The following is a 23,963-nucleotide window of genomic DNA, read 5'->3' as shown; positions in this document are numbered from 1 at the left end:
CCAAAAGAGGAAAATAAGAGTCGGCTAGCTTAATATGCATGGCATGATGAATGACTCCTGGTAACACACTCCAGCTTCCACCTGAGGCAACCAACTGCCTCACTCTGCCTAATGGTAGGGACAGCCCTGCAGATGCCACCCATATTTTAAAGCATAATCACACTATCGCACACAATTCCATTTCACACAGGTAGAAAACCAGGCGTGGGGAGGGGAAGAATTGGAATATTCTGGAAGAGGACATGGAACCCTAAACAGGAGCACTCCACACTGCAAAGCTTTGTCTCAGGTCTCATGTGTATAAACCTCACTGGGATCACAGGCATGTCGTTTTGAGAAGGGAGTGTATAAACAAAATATTGGTAAATAGGATTGTGTTCTGGTGCTGTTGTTTTTCAAAACGCATTTGGGAATGTTCCATATTTTTGTAAAGGCTGTGTGTTTGAGCTCATTTCTATCCTCTGACTCCACTGAACATAATCAATAGGAGCTACTTCCAATTGGTAAAATTAGATTAGTATTTTTTATGTATCTACAGTGGTACCTCGGGTTAAGTACTTAATTCGTTCTGGAGGTCCGTTCTTAACCTGAAACTGTTCTTAGCCTGAAGCACCACTTTAGCTAATGGGGCCTCCTGCTGCTGCCGCGCTGCCAGAGCACGATTTCTGTTCTCATCCTGAAGCAAAGTTCTTTACCCGAGGTACTATTTCTGGGTTAGCGGAGTCTGTAACCTGAAGCGTATATAACCTGAAGCGTATGTAACCCAAGGTACCACTGTATTTATGTTGGGGAAAAACAATTCTTACCTTCATCCTAAAGTCCCAGGGTAAAGAACTTTGGGGAAAAACAATTCTTACCTTCATCCCAAAGTCCCAATTGTGAAAACAGATAACACCATTACAGTTATAAAACAGGTATAGCCTTCATTCCCATGGGAGGCAGTGATGGCCAGTAACGTGGGTGACTTTGATATAGGATCAGACAAATTCATAGGACTGGGATATCAATGGCTACTGGATATGATAGCTATGCTCTGCTGTCACAGTTGGAGACAGCAACGCTTCTGAACCCCAGTTGCTGGAAATCATGGTAGAGGACAGTGTTCTTGTGCTCGGGTCTGGCTTGCTGGTTTCCCTCAGGCAACGGGTTGTCCACTGTGAGAACAAGATGCTAGACTACAAGGGCCATTGGCCTGATCCAGCAGGCTCTTCTTATGCTCTTATGAAGTCTACCTGAAACTTTGGATTAATTTCAAAACTTGACCTCAATAAGATCAATAGCGTGTTATGGGATGTTTGACTCCATCAAACATTTTGTAACATGCTACTAACCTTATTGAGGTCATCTTTTGAAATTAGACCAGAAATTGTTTGATTGACCTTATTGAATCTCTACTTAAACAGGATTAATGGTGTGCTAACATACTTGTGTTGGTTGTACAATGGTAGTATGCAATCTACTGTGGCTTTAAAGTAGCTTCCATTTGTTGCCAAATAGCCAGGGAGGGAGCCTGAAATTGCAAGATAGTTCCCTTCCCTGTTCCTCACCCACAAATCCCCATGCAGATGCTGACAAGACTGACAGCTGGTTATTATTTTGACAATGACAATGGAGAGGACTTCGCAACATGGTGATTGGACTGGGAATCTGATGGCTCTATAAGATTTGGCTCCGTAGAGCGAGGGAAAGAGCGAGAGGGTGACATGCCTCCCCAAAAAAACACAAGAGGAGCATTGGGGTGTCTCAGGGTCCTACAGACTCACTGATGGCCCACAGATTGACTCTCTAGAAACTATTTTACTTCTGGTAAAGTACTTTGGGATTTACTCTGATGATGTCAAAATTAACAGATTTACAACTATGTACTTAAAAGGCATTTGCTGGCTAAAAATCAAGATCAAAAGAAGAGGACAAGATTATTCATTGTGAACACTGACTAAAATAAATTTAATAACATTGATTTACTATAGTAGATACTCTTCACTGATTGTTAATATCAGGAGACTTTAAAAGCAGCTACTGCGCAGTGTTGAGAGACAGAAAAGAGAACATCAGAGAGCCCCAACACCACTGTCTTAAACCTTCAACTTATGGTTGTCCCACTCGCTGGATCATCACCTTGTCATCCATAGTCACTTATGGACTCATTGTTAAAACCGTATTTATGGAAGACAATCTTACTCAGCTACGAGTGATCGCCAAAGAAGAAGAAGACTTATGATTGTGGAAAGGAAAGTTTTTAGCAATTCAAATCTATTTAATATTACTATGTTGGATTTTATAATTATTTTGATGTGAATGGATGCAAAGATTTGAACATATAATTGTTAAAAACTGATATTTGTGAGCAATGTGGGAGACGGGGAGGGATTAGGTTTGAAAAATAGTCTTCCTCTACAGAGTCTATGACCTTGACCAGGGGTCAGCAAACTTTTTCAGCAGGGGGTTGGTCCACTGTCCCTCAGACCTTGGGGAGGAGGGGGGCAGACTATATTTTGAAGAGAAATAAAATGAATGATTTTCGCCCTGTAAAGAGGCCTGAAGATGCTTCGCTTTACATGTCCCAGTTATCATCCCAATAGCCGCAGTTGGGCTTCCCAGCCAGCCAGACACCATGGCGGGGTAGGAGGCTGCGTTGGCCGGCGAAGACAGAAGCTGAAGCCCTGGCAGAGGAGCCGTGGATGGAGGTCGGGGAACCGGAGCGTCGCCAGAGCTTTTACCCACCACCTGCTGCTGAGAGGCACCACGGAGAAGATGACAGAGCCGCCCCCCAACCAGCAAGCAGCAGCCACGGCCAACGCAATGACCTGCCTGAACGCCATGGGAGGAATGAAGGAAGGAGGTGACGAAGAAAGGGTGTGAGGAAGCAGCACAGAAAAGGGGCGCAGAGAAGGAAGGAAGGGCAGACTGAAGGAGAGGGAGGAGCAGCAGGAGGAAAATGCCTCAGCAGCCGGCAGCTGGCGTCACACGCCCCCTTTACAGTGCCACCCTGCTGAGGTGGGCAGGCAGGTGAGCCAACTCCTGCCACTGACAGCACCCGGCATGGCACAAGATTGCTCCATCCCTGAGGAGAAAAGTGCCACCATGTGAGGGAGAGGGAGGGAGAGGGAAAGAATGCGCGCAGTGGCGATCCACGCGGCAATTCCTGGACCGCCCGCGGGCCAGATCTACGGTAGAAGGCAATTGGGCCTGATTCAGCCTGCGGCCCTTAGTTTGCCAACCCATGACTTTGACAAAGTACTGATAAAACTAAAACTAATATACACCATGGTGGGAAAGAACTTTGTGTTTTGAAATTAAACTCTATAGAGGTAGCTGGGGAAAGGGGAGAGAATTGCCCCTCCCCCCACTCTAAACAGGAAATGGCAAAAGGAAAAGGTTCAATGTTAAAACTAACTAGCCAGGCCGCAAGGCAAGAGAATTTAAAATATGAAGTGTCTGATTATGAGAGCAGGGTAGTGAAAGTGTTAAATTAAGGAGGCTCATGTCTAAATCTCTCTCAGCTATCAGTGGGTGACCATGGACCAGTCGTTATTTCTCTGCCTAACTGGGTTGTTGTGAGCTCAAAGTGTTTGTCCAGGGAGAATCGTACATACTACACTGAGCTCCTTAGAGTAAAGTCATGATGAAATGTGGATCAGCTGCTGTAAGTTTGGTTTGGGGGAAGGCAATTCTTGCAAAGGTCCCGTAGACTGGAATATCTTTGCACTGCATGAGGATTTGCAAGAAAGGGGTGTCTAGTGCCAGGGATCTGTGGGCATTGGGCTGCAAGGAGGAGGAAGAAGGCAACAGAATATTGCAAGGGCATTAAGGCTCATGTAAAACTGGTCCTGCCATCCAGTCCTCATCAGCTGTGCCCCCTGCCACCCTTGCTTTGGGAGTTAGAAGAGGGAAGCATGCTCTACATGCTCTGATTTTGAACCCAGCACAATCAGCTTTTCACACCATGGGGAGAGGCTAAATGCCTAGAGCAACCTCATCGCTTGAGAGCCCCCCCCCCCCATGATGCATGGATGGCAATAATAGCTTTCCTGTACAATCCTACCTCTCACCTTGCATACATAAATTCCATTAATAACAATAGTGCTCATCTCCCAGCAAACATGCCTAGAATTCCAACCCTTTGCTAATAATGCAATCTTTTTTCTTTATTGCGGGGTGCTGGTGGAAGTGGAAACTGGATGTCTTGAAAATAAGCAGTCCCTAGAAATGTAGGAAACATTTGCATGCAGAAAGTTCCAGGTTCGATCCCTGGAATCTCCAGGTAGGGCTGAAAAAGACCCACCCAAAACCCAGGAGAAACCTTTCTGCAGTCCTAAGTGTAAACACCACTGAGGTAGATGGACCAGTTTCCTGTCCACCCTCCTCAATCTTTCCAGTATTTTCAAGGAATTTAGTAAACATCTCCCGAGTCTCGGTTCCATTCCATTTTCTACCCCATCCTAAAGCATTATGAAATTAAGCTTAAGGGTTTGCTTCACTGGGGCCCTTTAACACAGTACGCAGAGTCACACATTTGATACAGACTTGCGGCTGATCTAATACCTGAAACTGGAAGGAATCAGTGTAAAAGCACTAAGTTCCCCCATGAGGCAAAACAGTGAGAGCTTGCTATTACTGAGATCCCAGCAGGTAAACTTCTGCAGCGAATTAAGATACCCAAGGGATTTCATAATGAGGGTTGTGGTTTCTTCTTTATTAATACACAGCACCACATTCTGCATTTTCCCTGTTCGCAGAGAGTTCCAGAAACAATAAGAAATTAATCCTCTTCGAGGTAAGCGTTATCCTCATGTTACAGCTGGAGAAACAGAGGCAGTTGTATGATCCCTTCAAGGTCACTCAAAAAAGATGCACATCAGAGCCTAGCTGAGAATACAGATTTATACAATGGTACCTTGGTTCTCGAACGGCTTGGCTCCCGAACAAATTGGCTCCTGAACGCCACAAACCTGGAAGTAAGTGTTCTGGTTTGCAAATGTTTTTTGGAAGCTGAACATCCAACGCTGCTTCCACTTGAGTGCAGGAAGCTCCTGCAGTCAACCGGAAGCCACACCTTGGTTTTTGAACCATTTCAGGAGTCGAATGGACTCCCAGAACAGATTAAGTTTGACAACCAAGGTACCACTGTAAATCAAAGTGTCCCTGTAGTTGACTTATTTATTTTTTAAAACTGATACTGTACACCACTTTATTGTAAAAATAACCTCAAAGCGACTTACAAAAAGAGTTTACCTGCTGAATCACTTTTGTACTGAATAATAGTTCTACGTTAATAATCTTGGAATGCAACATGTATTGCCCAATCATTGTAATACTCTAAAGTAATCTACTTCATTTAGCTTAACAAATATTTGGCTGTTGATTTTTTTTTTTAATAGTGTGACCTAGCTATTAAAAATAATTGCTTAGTATTAGAACCAGAGGCATACCTAGGGTTCCTTGGCAAGGAACTGTTCCAGAGTCCCTCCCTCCCCCCCCCAAAAAAAATTCACTTTACCGCAACAGCCACACCAGAAATTGCTACATGTTACAGAACCCAAGTACTTGAAGAGTCCAGGGTAAGGACAAAGCAAGGAGGAGGAGGGAGGTAGGGAGAGAGGGAGGGGAAGCATGCCTTTGTGCTACAGTGCAGGAAGGAAAGGAAGCTTCTCCTACATTTTATCTCACCACAATGCCGCACACATACGGTATATTTCACACTCCATAGTATCCCACAGTCTACCTTCACACTCTCACTCGCTAGATCATCACCTTGTCGTGGTGAGTGGGCTTGAACGTTCCTATGACCCTTGTGAGTGAAGCCGCTGGGAGTCTCGTACTCCCAGCAGGGTCACCCAAGGCGGTAAGGTCAAAGGGGAGGAGCTAGACAAAGAATGACTCAAGAAGTCCTCAATGAAAGAACAGGTGGATGATAACAAGCGGTATGTTACAACGGCTGTGAAGGCAGATGAAGGCTGCGGCAGAAAAGAATCTACCAGTCGTCGTGATACTTATGCCATTGGAATAGAGCCTTACTGCAAAGACCGTGTGTTGGTCAGCGTGCATTGATCTACACAAAACAAATTCATGCACAGGCGTCTTCCAAAAACCCATCCCAAATGGACTCACTGTTAAAACTGTGTTTATGGAAGACAATCTTACTGGGCAAAGAAGAAGAAGACAACACAAAGAAGATGAAGACACTGCCTTGCCATTTCTCCTACCGCTCAGCTCTCAGCTCTTGCCTAAACTTACCACCTTACACAGGTAATTAAAGACAGATTTCTTGCAGCTGGTTTTCCCAATCCTTAGATATGCCTCTGATTAGAAGGAAGTACCATGTTGCAAATCAATATCAATTATATTTACTATGAAACACATACCATAAGTAGTTGAAAGATACCTGGTGTAATTCTTTAACTGAACCTGCACACACCTTGAGTTTGACTAGTACACCTAAGGAAATGTCTGGGAAGCTAAAGCACAAGCTCATTACAATGTAAGCAATCACTAAAGATTAGCAGCAAATATCATCTGACAAAAAGCATCAGTATCACATATAATTATTGCACAAGTTTGAAATGTTTCATTTTCCCCTTTAGTGAGCAGTGTGAAGCTCAACATATATTGCTCCCAGCCCTACAAAGCTCCAAGAAACTTACCGGAGGCAACAGAAACTATCTGTTTCAAAAGCAGACAGTTTTCAACCTTTCAAGGCTACCCTTCCTCATAGGAGACAGAAGAAGCATCCACACATGACTTCTTTTGTATTACTTTCCAATAAATTTCAAAGTTCACACAGAAAATTCTGAAGATTCACCCAACAGAGTACAGGTTTGTTTGGCATAGTGAGTAAAAAATGAGAGTTGGGTATTGATACTTGTCCAGCTCTCAACGATTCTGCTACTGTTAGTGAGAAGTGGATAAAATGCTTACTAAAGATATAGGAGAAAGACATCTGGACAAAATTTTGTGTGTAAATCAGTGATGGGGTAATAATTTATCCCTTCCCTCCCAAATGGATAAAACAATTAGAGAGCTTGTTGGTGCAACAGATAAAAAAAGCAGAGATGGGTTGAACAGGATAGCTCATTGCAAACAATGAGGCAAAGTACTATAGAAGACTATAGAGAGACCATAAACTAGAATACATAGAATCATAGAAATGTAGCGTTGGAAGGGAACCTGAGGGTCATCTAGTCCAGTGATGACTACTTGAAAGAGTGAGATACAAAGCAGATGCCGAAAATAAGACACAGACTGGAGCATAGGTGTGCTAGCAATGATGATATGTGGGGGTACAGAAGATAAGCAACAGACTGCAAGGTGGCACGCTGCCTGGGGAACATGTATGAAGCTGCCAACAGACACAAGCTGAAGAAGTAAAAGATAGTGGGTGACAAAAGCGGGAGGTGACACAGTGGCATCCGGAAAAGAGAGGGAAAGGATGTGGATGGAGTTGTGGAGAAGGGCCTGAGAGCATAAACTGAGCTAAATTGCATCTGTTTTCAATAGTTAACAGTAAGGTGGTACATTGATGCCATTTCTATAAAGGTGTTTCCTGTTGAAAGAGAAGTGCCTCAGATCTATTTGACGATTTGATCATACCATTTTTTTTCTTCAGTTAGGCTTTCAGTGTCAGTAGAAGAACCAGATTTTTAATTCAGCTTAGAGTTCCTAATGTGAGGCCCATTTTTGGAAAGTGATGTGCCCTGGCACATAGATCTGTATATGGTGAAACTGTTTTTTTCTTCCTGTCTCCAAGCTGATCAAGTCCTTATGAATGTACAAAACATGCCTTCTTTGCACCAGCTATGGACTTGAGTCTTTCAAGGGGTATACTATTCCATCTAGAACAGGATATACTCTATAGCCCAATTCCCAGGTCAGCTTTCCTATTGACCAGAAAGATGTTTTGGCTGATAGTATCAAAAACCAGGACTACACTCCCCCTAACCAGAGGGTGGGGGAACCTGTGATCCTCCAGATGTTGTTGGACTTCAGTTCTCATCAGCCCCAGCCAGCATGGTCAACGGTCAGAGATTATAGGAGTTGCAATCCAGCCACATCCGGAGAACCACAGGTTCCCCACCCCTGCCCTAGTCAATTCCCAGTGAAGGTCACCCACCAAGTCAGTTCCCAGTGAAGGTCACCCACCAAGGTGACCAAGGCAGTTTCAGTTCCAAAATCAGTCCTCAACTCAGATTACAAATGATCCCAATAATCAGTTTTGACCAAGGAAGCCTGGAGATGAGTCATTGCCACTCATTGGAGCACTTTGCTATGAAATGAAAAAATGAGAGACTGGCTTAGAATTGTCTAAAGTGGCAAGGTCCACTGAGGTCTTACTACTGCTTGCTTTAAAGTAGATGGTTCTGTACCTTCTGCAAAAGGTAAGATTTAACCAATCTTGCCATCTTGCTCCTCTAGTGGCTTTCACCAGCCAGGATGGACAAGGTCAACAGTAACAGGTTTGGTCTCAAAGCTCCAAGCAACTTGTCCACATCCACAGGTTGAAGAAACTGAAATGTGTCCATCATAATGTGTCAAGCTGGTATCAAGGGCACATACATTGCTCATGATTTAAATGCAGAGTGAAGTTGGAGCGGATATGGGCAACTTTATCAGCAAAGTGTTGGGTTTTTAAAAATAATTGCTCAAAGCGGGATTTCAAAAGTTCGTTAGCTCCAGATGAAATAAGGACCTAACCACTGGAAAAAGCTCTGCTGGCTGGCACTGTACTGATGCGATGGTAGCAGAGAATTCAATTTCTTTGCTGCCATCATAACTATAGAGTAGTCTCTAAAATGATCTAAAGCTTGTGTTTGATGTATCAAAAATCTTCATCCAATTATTATTATTATTATTATTATTATTATTATTATTATTATTGTATTTATGTCCTGCCTTTCTACAAAAGTACACAAGGCAGCATAGGCAAAAATCAATGTCATGCCAGCACAATCCCAAAGGTTACCTGGAATACAAATCAAACTACCATCACCCTAAGCCATCTTCAGTCATTTCAGTAAACCAAAGAGCAGGAGCACTTGCAGGCAGGAGAGGGTGCTTCAGGTATTAGGAATGAAGCCCCAGCCACAACTTCATCCTCCAGAGCAGTCAGGAATCCATCAGTGTCTGCAGACAGACCATTTTAATTGGCCCTTCGCCCCTGCAGAGGTTACGCATCTCAGGAAGCCTAGATGCTACCAGTTAAGGATAATTAATTACAATTAAGTGTAATTGTCATCCCCAGATCACCACATCCTATCCCAGATGGACCACATCAAACATGTGTGACATCACATGATCAACTGAGACAGGCCCATGGTGGTCAAGGAGGGCATGAAATTCTGAGCTGCTGCAGATGAGGGGGACACAGGATGTGAAACCATTACCACCCCCACCAGGGAAACTGTTGGGGAGACAGATGGATATGAGAATTCATTTTAAAATTCATTTTTCAAAAAAATTAAAGGAGGGATATGAATGTTCTAAATACATTAAAATTTAGATTGCTCAGTATAATGCTATCACAGTCTTCAGTACAGCCATCAAGAAAGAGCTTGCAATATGATGTGCTGAAGGTCCTCAGTGCCCCCACCAGTTTACTGTTAAAAGAGCATTCTTATGGTCAATGAATTACTTTCTAGATTTTCTATCCTTTCAAACTGCCGAGAAGAGCTGCTTGTACTGGTTTTGATAGATGGCTTTTCTTTATTTTTTGCAATATTTTTTTATGCTTGTACTTTTGTTATTATTGCATTCATATTGTTTGCTGCCCTGGGAACTTTTGAGTGTGTTGAAGATGTGTGATATAAATTTAATGAATAAATTTATTGTGGAAGAACCCTCTAGCAATACACAGTGGGAGAAGGAGATGCGTTCCCCTTTCTCAGCTTTTTTTTTAGTGAGCAGTGCTGCTGAAGAAAAGTAATGGAGCAAAGAAATATAAGAACCTGGAGTTTTTGCAGGGTTGGGGGTGAGAAGAGAACGTATAGAAGGGCCAAGCCTTACACCAACATTTGCCATCCTAGTGCCCTCCAGACAGACTACAACTCCCATCCTGTTGAAGCCACATTCAAGCCGTGCATTTAAAGCACTATGATAACATTTAAAGTATTTTAAGGCTTTCCCCAAAGAATTCTGGGAGCTGTAGTCTCTTAAGGGTGCTGAGAGTTGTTTGGAGACCCATATTCGCCTCCCACAGCTGGTTCCCAGAGTGGTTTTTACAATAAGTCAATCTTCACATGGAGCACCTTGTGAGGGGAGAAGGCGGTTTTGTGAGGGGAGAAGGCATCTCCTAACAACTGAGTACTGTTGACAAACTACATCTCCCAGAATACTTGGGGGGGGGCGTGCTTTTTTAGCGCAGTATTATAGCACTTTAAATGTATGGATAGCTCAGTTGGTTAGAGCAGGGTGCTGATCATGCCAAGGTTGCAGGTTCAATCCCTGTCAGGGACAGCTGCATATTCCTGCATTGCAGAGGGTTGGACTACATGATCCTGGGGGTCCCTTCCAACTCTATGATTCTATGAATTTGGCCTGGAACTGATGGGAGCTGTAGTCCAAAACATATGGAGGGCACCAGGTTGGCAAAGGCTGCCACACTACCTGAAAGTGAGAGGGCCACAGCTCACGCAACAAATGTTTGCTGGCTAAAAGAAGTACAAAAGTTGACTAAAAGTCAAAAGTTTGCACAGAGTAGAGGAGGACAGGGGGAGAGACAGGGAGAATATTTAAGCTGCCAGACAAAGAGTATCTCTTTTTTTGGCATGTCCCCTTTGACAGCGGTTTGACCTGCAGCAATCATCAGGTGATTACGTCTGGCTCTATGCCCCGCCGCCCCCAAGTCTCACCTGATGACTGCTGCAGGTCAAACCGCCGTGAAATGGGGCCAAGAATGAAGCATGCAAACAGACAAATCTAGACAGTTGGCAACCTCGTCTGAGGAGAGTTCCAAATCGATCGTCTGGCAGATCTGTGCCAGGTGTGGAAAGGAGCATCGTAGCGAGCCGCGCACTTGCCTGCATGCCAACCTGATCAGCACACACAGACTAGTCATCCTCACCCCAGCAGGGATGACTACCTCGTGGCACCGTTGTGCAACGGTGCCCTCGTTGGCTCTTGGAGGGCCCAGACACTTCACCCCACCGATCTGCTGACCTCCCTCATGTGGCTGCTGCTGCTGCAGTTCAGGTGAGGACAGGCGAATGCTGCGTGACGACCGAGAGAAAGAGAGAGGGGTGGAGAGATTTTGCACGCGGGGCGCGCCAGGGCGAATCTGCTACCTGGCAAGCGCGCTCGCCGCTCGCCGGCTTGCCAAAGCAGCAGGCCCGGCCTACTTATGGGAGGAAGAAGGGGCGGAGCGGGATGGCAGATTTAAACCTGAGAGAGCGTGAACTGGCTAGGGGCAGGCACGTGTTTATGTCTGGAAGGATGGCGGCTCCCCGCAGGTCGCAGCGGCAGAAGCAGGCCAGGAGGACAAGAGGAGACACACACACACACACACACACGATCAGCTCCATCATTCTCCCTCCATGCAGGGAAAAGGGGTTGCCTTCTCCACCCATCTCCTTCCAACGCGAAATTTCTAAGACAACAGATGCCAGGTCTCAACCTAACCCGGCCCCTCCCCTCCTACGGTGTGCCGGCGGCCTGGGTCACTCCGTGGGAGCGCGCTCTGCTCATGCGCAGAGGAATTGGCCACTCTCCGGCTTGATTTGCATGGTCCCGGCGTTTCAAAAATAGGTTCAGGGACCGAGCCCGGGCTCAAAATTAAGCCCTATCCGCGCAGCGGCTCCCATGGCGTCACCTCATTTCCCCTCTCCGTCTCCCCACTGATTCGCCCACAACGGCATGTGCTTGTTTGAGGAAAGGCGCGCGCGCATACACACACAGTCTCGCTGGCCGGCTCAGGCTAGATCCGGGGGGTGCTATGAGCCTCTGTCTGGAAAGCTTCCCCCCTCCATTTTCCTCCTTCCGATGCGCGCCATCATCCTCAAAATGGGAAAAAAAGGATGCACTTTTCAGTCCTCTTGGGGTGGCACGTCAAAGTTTACTTGGAGAAGGTTGTCAGGATCAAAGGCACTTTTAAGCCAAGGACATTGTATCCGAGACTTTTATTGTAGCAAGAGCTCTCGATGGGGATCAGATTTGGGATCGCGGCAGCAGGGAGGGAGGAACCGCCATAAAATAAAAAAGCACCTGACGAGTCTAGCCTAAAGTCTAGCTGTGAGCAGAAACTCCCTCCTACGGCAGAGTCAGAGAAGATGCAGGCCACTTCGTCAGCGGCAAATGTATAATTTTACATTTGCCCCTCTCCCCTTCTTACTATTGCTTTACCTGAATGCTGAATGTGACCAGCCTTACTACTTCTCGGCTCCCAAGTTCCCAGCCCCTCCCTGCCTTCCAGGCAACCGGCGGCAGGAAGAGGAACCCCTCCTCTCATCCTCTCCAAACCCATCCACAGAAATCTACCCCGCGCTTAGATGCACGGCTATAACGCGAAGGCAAAAGTGATCCCAGCCCCACCGAGAGATGCTGGGAGCGGGGGCTTCATTATCAGCAACGAAGCGAGGAGGCTTTTTTATTTTTGCATGGATCGAAACAAGCCTGTATTCACCTCCTACAGACATACAAAAGGGGGTGGGGGGGAGGAAACATGCATGGTGAGGGGTGGGGGGGAGGTAAAGGACCCCGAGTAAAATTAGGAGTCATAACAGAAGAGAGGGTGCGAATTAAAGACGCATGGGGCGCAATGGGTGAAACAGAGCGAGGGCCTAATGCAAAACGGTGGTGCTGGAGAAGCAGATGGTTTCTAAGGACGAGGAACAATGTGGGAGATGTGCTCTGTTATATAATATATCTATATACAGTATAGGCATCCAAATAAACAACAGGAACACTGTCTTCCCCAGAAGACAGTGGTGTTCTTGTTCCAGCCTGGGAGGGTTCCCAACACTAGACCCATTCACGGAAAGCGTTACCTACACGCGATGCGCGCTGACCCACACGCCAATAATGCACTCCGTGGCGCACGCGCGCGCGCGCGCGCCCCGGACGCACAGAGGCGTCTTGGGCACATTGGGCGATCTGCATTCTCTCCCCTCCGCCACCGCTCGCCCCGCTCCCTCCCTCCTTCGCTTGTAATCCTAGCCACGGCAGGAGGGAGGGAGCGAGAGCATCACCCGGAGACGCACACGCTTTGCTCCCAGCCAGAGAGCACCGGCTCGCCCGGAGCCGCCGCCGCCGCCACCACCATCATCACTCACCAGTTCTCTTGCATCCATTGAATCGCTTCATTCTCGTTGAACTGCTTCTCGAATTCGTATTCTTGCAGAGTCAACACTGACATGTTCATTGGAACGATCTTGGAGGGGAAGCTTCCTTACGCCTGGCTGACAATACAAGGTCTGCGAAAGGCCCCCCTTTCCCCCCCGCTCAGCGTCTCGTCAGGTATCCCCACCACACGGCCTCATCCACCACCTTCTCCTTTTCTTCTTCGCCCCTCTTTCTCTCTCTCAGCTATATCCTTGTTGTAGCATTGCTTTTATCCTCTTCCTATAACCTCCTCTCGTGTCTGGAGATCTCTCCTCCTCTCCGCTTCTGCAATCCACCCTGGGCGGAAAGGGAGCCGCGGCGGTCTTAGTGCCCAACCGTCGTACAGAGCCTCCCCAAGTCCATTCATTCCTGTTGGCTTTCCTAACTAGGCAAGCTTCCAAGTGTGGGTAGAAAAGAAACGGGTGGAGGGGCGGTGAGGCGGGGCTTGCAGCAGTGCGAAGGTTTTGCTTTCCTAACCATGCTGAGTGACACATGCAGGCGATTCCCACGCTTGAATACCGTGAAGGACCTTTCTGCTCAGTTTGCACATCAGATAACACCTTCAACCTGGCCTTCAAACCTCGGCAGCAACACACTTTTTAGGGATGTGTTTTAAACTTGTCTTTCCTCTCCAGGCCTTCCTTGATTCCTATCATTCCCCTAACTTGATTAAAATGTTGCTTTGGGACAGCTTCAGTAGAAAAAAAAGCTAAGGAGTAAACCCTAAGTCCCTAAGACAATTGGATGGCACCTTGTATGCCATCCTTCCATAAACTCCTGCAGCCAAGCTGGTGACAAACATATTACTCTGCTTTCCTTTGGACCACATCAGTGAGGCTGAGAGGGGAGTCTTGTTGTCTGGGCAGCCCAGGACCTCCAAGCACACTGCTCAAGCTTATACCCCAGGGAGGTCATTTCAGTGCTGCTAACACAGCGGTTCAACTTCACCCCTGGAGGTGCACTCCATTGTTTCTTGAGATGGACAGATGCCAACAAGTAAGAATGCACCAGTGCCAGGAAGAACCAATTGAGCAAGATCTATTTGGGGAATAGATCTGAGTAAGAGTCTCTGTGGAATATCTTCCTTCGGTATCACTGGCATTGTTATATGTGCCACATTATGCTCCAGGCCAGGGCAGGCCCACTCTTGAGGCAAGGTGAGGCAACTGCCTCAGGCAGCAGGATCCACAGGGGCAGCAGATCCAGCCTCCAGGTAATGCAGTGGCAGTGACAGCAGTGTCACAGTCCTTAGAGGCCAGATCTGCCCCCTCCTCAGCAGGCTCCCCTCTATAGGGGCCTCTCAGCCAATAGGAGACATTGCTAGTCTCCTCCCACCCTTAGGGGTCTCCTGGATTCTGCACCCACCTTTTCCCCTCCCATTCCTTCAACCATCAGCTGGGGTTCATTTTATCCCCCCCTTTGTTCCCAGTGTAGATCTTTATCCCCAGCTTGATCTTGCTGTGTAGATCTTTACTCAACCCTCCTTCCCTGGTGAGGTGGTGCCATTTTGTGGTTTGCCTCATGTGTCAAAATGTCTTGTGCTGGCCCTGCTCATGGCATTTGCAAAGAAAATATTTTGACGTGGAGGCACCCATACTTTGGAGCACCCTGCCTATTCACATCAGGCAGGTACATTCTGGTGACTGCTACAAAAAAAATTCTATTTAGGCAAGTCTATCCAGATATGTGGTTATGCTGACATGTATTTTAATCTGGTTTTTAGCAAAACCAACAACAACAACAAACCACATTCTTTTTGAAGGTTTTTAATGGTTGCTTTTAACTGTGTTTTACTGATAATTTCGTTGTTTTATTCTTTTTGTTAACCACTTTGAGGGTTGTTGTTGTTTTTAACAACCAATCTGTCTCTAAATTTTGTGAAAAATAAATAAAATTCTTGTCATTTGTATTATTCCTCACTACCCTATACAAATGCAGTAGTGACTCTTTATTTTGTCTTGTCTTTTCTTTTTTAAAAATGATGTCATCATACAGCTTGGGCCAAACCTACTCTGCTGTGGGTGAAATGATGAAGGCGAAATACCCAGAATGAACAGAAAAAGACCCACAGTTTCCCCTTATTTCCGCCATATGTTCAGCACTGCATTCACAGCAAATAATGTCTAGGGAGCTACATAAGGAGATCCCTGCTGGATCAGGCCAGTGGCACATCTAGTCCAGCATCCTCTTCTCAGAGCAGCCAACGAGATGCCACTCTGCTCACCTTTGATTCTTAGCAACTGGCATTCATGGATGTAATGCCTCTGAAAGTGGAGGATACATAAATAGACATCATGCCTAGTAGATGCTGGTAGCCTTAGGCTCCACAAATTTGCCTAATCCTATTTTAGTTTAGGGGACGCGGGTGGTGCTGTGGGTTAAACCACAGAGCCTAGGACTTGCCGATCAGAAGGTCGTCGGTTCGAATCCCCATGATGGGGTGAGCTCCCGTTGCTCGGTCCCTGTTCCTGCCAACCTAGCAGTTCGAAAGCACGTCAAAGTGCAAGTAGATAAATAGGTACCGCTCTGGCAGGGAGGTAAACGGCGTTTCCCTGCACTGCTCTGGTTCACCAGAAGCGGCTTAGTCATGCTGGCCACATGACCCGGAAGCTGTATGCTGGCTCCCTTAGCCAATAAAGTGAGATGAGCGCCGCAACCCCAGAGTCGGCCACGACTGGACCTAACAGTCAGGGGTCTCTTTACCTTTACCTATTTCATTTTATTTATTTATTTTAATTTTTTTAAATTAACAATTTCAACATAACAAAATATCAAAACATATCATATTCATTATTCCCCCCCCCTTTCCCGCCCCCCACCTTCCCAAGTATACAGAGAACAATATGTGTTGAGAAATCAGAGAGAGGAGCTGAGGGAAGTCTTGGGGCAGGAAGGGGGGAGGGTACCTAATCCTCTTTTAAAGCCACTCAAGTTGGTGAAGCAATGATTCTTCAACATCAACTTCACTGTACTGGTCATGTTGTGCGGATGCCTGATGATCGTCTTCCAAAGCAACTACTCTATTCTAAACTTTAAAATGGAAAGCGTAATGCTGGGCTGGTGGTCAACAACAGAGGTTTAAAGACTGTCTCAAGGCAAATCTATATAAAAAAATGAAGTATAAACACAGACAACTGGGAAACACTGGCCTGCGAGCGCTCCAGTTGGAGAACAGCCTTTACCAAAGGTGTCATGGGTTTTGAAGACACTCGAACTCAGGACGCAAGGGAGAAATGTGCTAAGAGGAAGGCACGCTTGGCAAATCCACACCGTGATCAAATCCTGCCCAGAAACCAATATCCCCACCATGGAAGGACGTGTGGATCCAGAATTGGCCTCCATAGTCACTTACGGACTCATTGTTAAAACCGTATTTATGGAAGACAATCTTACTAGGCTATGAGTGATCGCGAAAGAAGAAGACATCACTACATCTTGTTTAACTAGGTAGCCGCACATTTTACTGGGGAACCACTGAATTCAGGTTTGCATCTAAGTAATCCTGCTCAGTTTCCAAGGTGCACCAAGTGCCTACAATTGTATCCTTTCCTATCTAGAAATAGATTGTGTCTTGTTAGTTTGTTTCCGTCATCAGTACTAGGTGAGAATCGCCAGTCCGCAGGCACTGTGGTAGCTAGGTTAGCCAACCTTTAGAACATTTTAAGCAATGTTCTGCTAGCCTTTTTTTTCAGAGCATGCTTATAGCACTTATCAGGAATCTGTTAATTGGTTCTCCAGTTCCAATCAGTCCGCCCGTGATTACCCCCCCAAAAGGGGGGGGGGATTAGAAACATTGTTTCAACTTCACAAATGCTAATCTAAAGAAAATCTGTGCATGGGATTCCATTTCAGTTACCTTAGCTGTGTGAAATAAAAGTGTTGGATCTGAATAACCCCAGGGAGGATCCTAGCATGGGGGGGGGGATGCAATTGGGACCCCAAGAAGTGTCTGAGCTCAGGGAGGGTACAAGTATTTACAGGGAATATAGAGCTGGATCTAGGGGAGGGACCAAGCAGGTTGGCAGAGGAGTGTACTGCCCCTGTGGAACCAGACACCCCATCTCAGATACCTCCTGTTGTGGAGCTGCTCCTCAGTGCCTCCTGAGGAGAGGAAATTGGATGTCCCGCCTCCGTCTCCAAGGTCATGGGGACCCCAGCACCAGTGCAAACAAACTTTGTAAGCTCAACTCACTTGAAGGAGTGTCCATCTGCTTGCCCAGTCCCAGGACTCTGGCTGCTTGCCGCACTAAGTGCTCTCTGCCTGCCCTGTCCTTCAAAAAGGATTCAATATGGCTAAACACCCACCCACCTCACTCACACACGAAAACAAAGATCACCACAGCCAATCACAAGCAAACAATCACACCCTAGGCCAACCCCAACCTCTCTCACCACCAAAGGATCACAAGTGAACAACACAAGCAACGTTGACATCAAACTCTACATACATTAAACATAATAGAAACACCGCCACCCGACCCCACCCCCATCCATCTTCCCTCTCTCCACCCCCCCTTTCTTTTTTCCTTTTTTTCTTCTCCCCCTAATGCCTCAACAAATGAAACGGATTTGTTAAAATGTTACATGGGAAAAAAAATACGAGGCATTACACTTACTTCTGTAAAACAAGAAAATCCTTAATAAAATATTTAAAAAAAAATAAACAAAAAGAATAAATCAAAACTGGAAAAAAAAGGAAGGTGCAGGGGTTATGTTGCTTGTTGGATAAATATCTTAGCTTGATTTAGGGGTTTGCCCAGCATGTGAAGACAGGCTCTGGGGGATTGAGTGCATGAGACCAATAGCGGGCCCAGTTGTCAAGAAGGTGGTTTATGTGCATGCTGTAGGGGGGAGTGAAGGGCAGGTGGGGCTTATCAACCTGGGAACGTAGTCCATCTAGGAGAAGGAAAAATCTGACCCATAACCTCTGCTGGTTTGCAGGATATCTCTGGGAGAAGAAAAGGCTAAGGAGTAAACCCTTCACAAGGGTGGAGTCCCTAAGGCGGTTGCATGGCATCTCGTACACCTCCTTCTGGCAACTCCTGTAGCCAAGCTGGTGCCAAATGTATTGTTCTGCTTTCCTTCGGATCACAACAGTGAGGCCGAGAGGGGGTTCTTGTCGTCTGGGCAGCCCAGGACCTCCATACGCACTGCCCCAGCTGCTACCCAGGGAAGTCACCATGGTGCTGCCAGCACAGCCGTTTGACCATTGTCTCTCAAGACAAATGGATGCCAACAACAGCAACATGTATCTTTATCTTTATGCACCTGCTGAGTCTTGTAACCTGTCCCTTGCCTATGCACCCATCGGATTTGTGGATTAAAGACTTCAGCAGAAACCAAACGAGGCGTTCTTCATCCAACAATGAGGGCTAAGACAGTGTGTGGGTGGTTCCCATGTGTACCTTATATTTTGGAAGTTAGATGTATATCCTGTTTTGAGGGATGCTACACTCCAACTGAAGGATCAGTTTCATAATCTGGGAGTACTCCTGGATTCCACCTTGTCACTGGAGTCTCAAATGACTTTTGTGGGTAGGAGTGCTTACCCCCAGCTTAGGCTTGTTTGCCAGTTATGGCCATTCTGGGTCAGGGATAGCCTGGCTTCAGTTGTTCATGCTCTAGTGACCTTCCACTTGGACTACTGCTATGTAGCCTACGTGGGGCTGCCCTTGAAGATTGTCTGGAGGCTGCTGCGTGTGGGCAACCCTGTGACACCAGTCCTGAAAGCAATGTCCTGTCTTCCAGTGAACTACTGGGCCCAAATCAAGGTGCTAGTACTAGCATATAAAACCCTAATAGGCTTAGGACCCAAATACCCAAAAGAACACCTTTCCCAACCACTTTGGGCCCTGTGTTCAGCAAGTGAGGCCTCGTTTGTGCTGCTGCTACAAGGGACTGCACAGTTGGCAGGGCCTGAGTTGAGAAGGCCCCAGTGGTGGATCCCTGGTTGTGTAATGTGCTCCGTAGTGAGGTGCACCTGTCTCCATCATTATTATCAGGATAAATTTGAAAACATCCTGTTTAGTCAGGCATTTGATGGCTGAATAGCACTGTTCCATGCATAAATATTGGTGTTTTCTTAATATCTCTTTAGGCATGTCCAGCTTATCCTGATCTGACTCTTAATGTGATACACCTTCTGATTTGTGTTTATCGCAAATGAAAATCAGATTATTGGGCATAGCTTAAATACATATTAAATCATATGTGTGGGCTGGGGCTGATGTCATTCAAAACATCTGGATTACACTTAGTTGAGAAAGGCTCTAATCCACTTGTCGTGGTTCCATTTGTTCTTTTCGTGTTCTGTTCTGCCTTCCAGTTTCTGCAACCAGAGGACATGGACAAGATTCTTGAAGGGGTGAGAGCCACAACTAGCACTCTTGATCTTTATCTATTCCTGGATTATATTTGCTACAAGAAGACTAAGCAACTGGACCAGGAGGGTAGTAAATGCTTACACAATGGAGAAGGTGGTTCCCATAAACCTGAAGAGGACTGTGGTTAGATGACATTGTTTCTCTTTAAAAAGCCCACATATGATTTGGCTAACCCTATTAACTTTAGACAAATGGTCTACTCCAGGAATATATTGGAGCATATTGTGGCAACCCAGCTCCAGAGATTCTTGGAGGAGGATATTTTGATCCTTTTCTGTCACTTTTGATTTGGTTTTGGGACACAGATAACCTTGGTTGACTGATTGAAGGTTCTGTGCTGGGATACAGAAAGGACCATGAACCTGGATCTCAAGTGACAATACTGGATCCAGGAATACCCCCAAATGATAAACCTGCCCCTTCCAGGGGAGTGCAACCCTGTCTACAACAGGCCATCTTCTCACCTCCTGGATTTGAGAACTTGGAACACATAACTCCTCTGTCTATTAGGATTCAGTTTCAATTTCCTGGTCCACATCCAGCCCATCACAGCCACCAAACACCTGTAAGCCAGATTCAGATGGAACAGAGGGACAGATAGAGCTGGGTGTCATCTGCATATTGGTGACATTCCTGATGACTTCCCAGAGGCTTCATATACAAGTTAAATAGCATGTGGGAGAAGATGGCAAGCTCTTGTGGCACTGAACAGTGACTTCCCATAACAACTTTATGGAAATGGCCCTGGAGCTAAGAGGAAACACTGAAGTGCAGTACCTACAACTCCTTGAGCTGCACCAGAAGTTAATGTATTGAAAGAGGTCAAGAAGAAAGAGTGGGGCTTAACTGCCCCCATCTCTCTCCCAGTAAATGTCGTCAGCCAGGGCAACCAAGGCAGTTCCAGTGCCATGACCAGGCCTGAAGCCAGACTGAAATGGATTTAGTCTCTTCCAAGCATTCCTGAAGCTGGACTGCCACCAACCTCTTAAGCACCTTGCTCTCTGTATGTGGGTCCCCCATGCACATCTTGTAACAACTAGAAGACATGCATTCAGTGTTATGGAAACATGTCTGTGGAATTCCCTCCTGAGATCAGACAAGCTCTCTGCTTGCTGAACTTCAGGCACATGGCACAGACATTTTAAAGTAATGCTCCAGCTTAAGTTTGGTTTTATGATGAACATTTATTGTTTTCTTCTCTTTATGGTTTATTTTTATATACACTGCTTAGAAATGCTAATGATTATGCAGTATAAATGCCTTAAATAAATAACAATGGACAGTGATTTAATTTTTACATGTCCATCTACACAAACAGTTTGCCCTCCTTTTGGCCTTCCCTCTTTCAAAAGTTAGGTATTTTAATTGATGTCAATGGGAGAGCGAAAGAGCAATCCCATGCCCAACTTCCTAGGAGTAAGCCCAATTGACCTCAGTGGAATTTGCCTTTGAATAGCTATGCAGAATACTAAGATAGATACACCCTATTTTTAATTCTTTTACACCCTATTTTTCATCAAAGGAGCTTAAGGTGGTGTTTATAGTTCTCTCCCCACCCCATAGTGACATTTTATCCTGGCAACAACCCTGTGAGGTAGGTTTGGCTGAGTGACTGCCTGGCTCAAAGTCACGGAGTGAGCCTCGTGGCCAAGTTGGCACTAGAATCCTGCTCTCCCCCAGGTCCTAATCTGACGCTCTAACCACTACACCATACTGTCTCTCAGCATTTCAGCGAGGCAACCAAATTTATCGTTCCAATATCTTCCTCAGAGGCAACTGAGGAAAGCTTTCACTGTTAGGTTCGAGGAACGCACTTTCCTTCCCTAGATAAAACGAAATCCTGGCAAACTACACTTCGCGAGCTTTAAGACCCAGGAGCGCCCTCGTGGTCTGCAGTTGGCGAAGCCGACAGGTTTCCTACCGGAATGTCACAATGGACTGCACCACCGAGAGCTGGCAAGAGGTGTGTGTGTGGGGGGGGAGAGATAGAGACTTTTTAAACATTATCTATATGAAAGATATGTGATGCACTGAATCCACAGTGCCGAAACATGAGTAGGTGGAAGAGATTTTTTTTTAAAAAAATAATCCGCTGCAGGGGGACCGATTTAGCTCAGGGGCGCGCGCCGAACTCAAGCAACCGGTTTCGAGGCATTTATAAACCGGCGAGAGAAGTTGGGCGGTCCAGCTTCCCCCTCACCTTTGTCTCACTTCGAACGAGCCCAGGATCTAGATTGTTCTGCAAACTGGCGGTATGAATGAAATGACGTCACGCCCAGCCGAATGCCCGCGAAAGAGGCAGAGCGCGGAGCAAGAGGGAGAGCAGCGCGGCGGAGGGGGAGCTTTGGCATTATGCCGGCCCACGGGCTGTAGGCGTGTCCTTGGCCAATCATCCGATGTGCGGCGGCTTAAGTAAATAAATATCTTTTTTGCAGGTGAGCCTACCAGCGCCAGATCACCACCAGCTGAACAACAACAGCAGCGTTCCAGTGGCATAGATTTCCAAAGGCGTTTGCATTTTAGTCTTGCAGCTTTGACTACTCATCCTTACTACCCACCCATACACCCCCGAGGAAAATCGCTTTAAAGAACGCTGACACATGTACATCGTACTTCTGCCAAAGGCGATGGGGCTTTCCCTTCATGACATGCAGAGCTTCACCTGTTGATTTATGCATGGCAAATCCATGTCAAAGTAGAAAGAGCACAGACCTGGCTGGCTAGGTTTCTTTTCTGGCCAATAGCCAGCCCTATCTCGCCCTATCATGGGCAAGATGTTTCATCTCACTTTGGTGATCAGCGGATGTTAGTATTGTGGTTTTTTGTGTGTGGGGTATGCTATATGCTTGAGCCCCCTTCAGGTTGGATTCAATTCTTGGAATAGCCAGGCTAGTTTCCTGGTGAGGTAATGGCCCTCTATGTACGGGCCATTAAGGTAACAAAGGAAGTGGTTCTGTGGCAAATAACAAAGGATGTCTCCCTCTCACCTTGCTGGCAGTTAGAAAGACAAAGGGCAGAGTGGAGTTATGTGAGCTAGAAGCTGGAAGTGTGCAGGCTGGGCTCCTGGGAGACACAGCTATGCCCGATTTCTGTTGGAATCCAAGGATGTGGCCATGGGAGAAGCAAGACCCTCTTGGGTGTTAGTGTTGTGAACCAATCCATCATAGGCTCAGGTTGTATAAGCAGTGGTACCTCGGGCTAAGAACTTAATTCGTTCCGGAGGTCCGTTCTTAACCTGAAACTGTTATTAACCTGAAGCACCAGCTAATGGGGCCTCCTGCTGCTGCTGCGCCACCGGAGCATGATTTCTGTTCTCATCCTGAAGCAAAGTTCTTAACCCGAGGTACTATTTCTGGGTTAGTGGAGTCTGTAACCTGAAGCGTATGTAACCTGAAGCGTATGTAACCCGAGGTACTACTGTATGTGTAAATAGACCATATACCATAAAGACACTACAATCTCCGCTGTCCCTCACGCTGAAGGGTAAGCACCTGGAAGCTCTGGAATCTCGCACTGCTTTCAGATTGGGGTGGCATGCAACAGTATATTACTTTCTCATTACAAGTTTTCAGCTTCCATAGGCTAAGGTTGCAAATCCTCAAACCAGTTGAACAAGATTGCTTGGCTTTAAGCCAGTTTCCTAAATGCAGCTGAACCACTGTAGATCCTATCATTCCAGTTTAACTAGTATGTTAAATGTAGTTTACTGTTGCATTTCCGTCACTTCAAGCTTTCTTTGTCACAATAACGGCCTGACCCAAAACATTATTATTAGTAGTATTAGTGTTAGCATTATTAGTTTATTTATACAGTATACTGCCTTTTCCCCTCATAGGACTCATGGTGGCTTACAGTTAAAAACAAGAATCGCTTAAAAACCCCCCAGAAAAAAAACCCACCCTTAAAAAAAACAACTAAACACTGATAGAACTAAAACTACAAACATATACGGTATATAATCTGTTTAAAACATACCAGTAATTACAATACAGCACCAGCACTTTCATTAAAAGCAGTCAATTCCCAAAAAAACCTGTAGGAACAAGAAGGTCTTCACACCTGCCAGTTGAAGGACAACAAGGGGAAACCAGTCTATGTTCTCCAGGGAGGACATTCCAGGGCCTGGGAACAACCACCGAGAAGGCCCTTTTAAAAGAGAAATTTATTGGAATTCTTAGTAAGCAAATGTAGACTGCAATACTAGATACACTAGCTAGTAAATCCCACTCAAAGCAGTGAACTTCAAATGAAACAGGAAGCTGCCTTACACGG

At 46.1% G+C, this 23,963-nt stretch overlaps 1 protein-coding gene and 1 long non-coding RNA gene across 2 annotated transcripts in view; one reads left to right on the top strand and one right to left on the bottom strand.

Annotated features, from left to right (window-relative positions):
- The window catches only part of ELOVL6 (ELOVL fatty acid elongase 6), an 82,549-nt gene extending 68,953 nt beyond the window's left edge, over positions 1 to 13,596 (bottom strand). Inside the window, exon 1 of the mRNA XM_081020412.1 lies at positions 13,260 to 13,596. Within this exon, the coding sequence (XP_080876538.1) occupies positions 13,260 to 13,348 (89 nt within the window). The 5' untranslated portion in view covers positions 13,349 to 13,596. The remainder of the gene's footprint in view (positions 1 to 13,259) is intronic.
- An 8,090-nt stretch (positions 13,597 to 21,686) lies between these two features.
- LOC308485184 lies at positions 21,687 to 22,395 on the top strand. The gene is made up of 2 exons (XR_013990457.1): positions 21,687 to 21,746; positions 22,127 to 22,395. It is a non-coding gene; the product is annotated as an uncharacterized lncRNA (long non-coding RNA).
- Positions 22,396 to 23,963: the final 1,568 nt, after the last annotated feature.

The sequence above is a fragment of the Podarcis pityusensis genome, assembly GCF_964106645.2.
Source record: "Podarcis pityusensis genome assembly, chromosome: 9".
Taxonomy (NCBI): domain Eukaryota; kingdom Metazoa; phylum Chordata; class Lepidosauria; order Squamata; family Lacertidae; genus Podarcis; species Podarcis pityusensis.
This window is presented reverse-complemented; position numbering and strand designations above follow the sequence as displayed.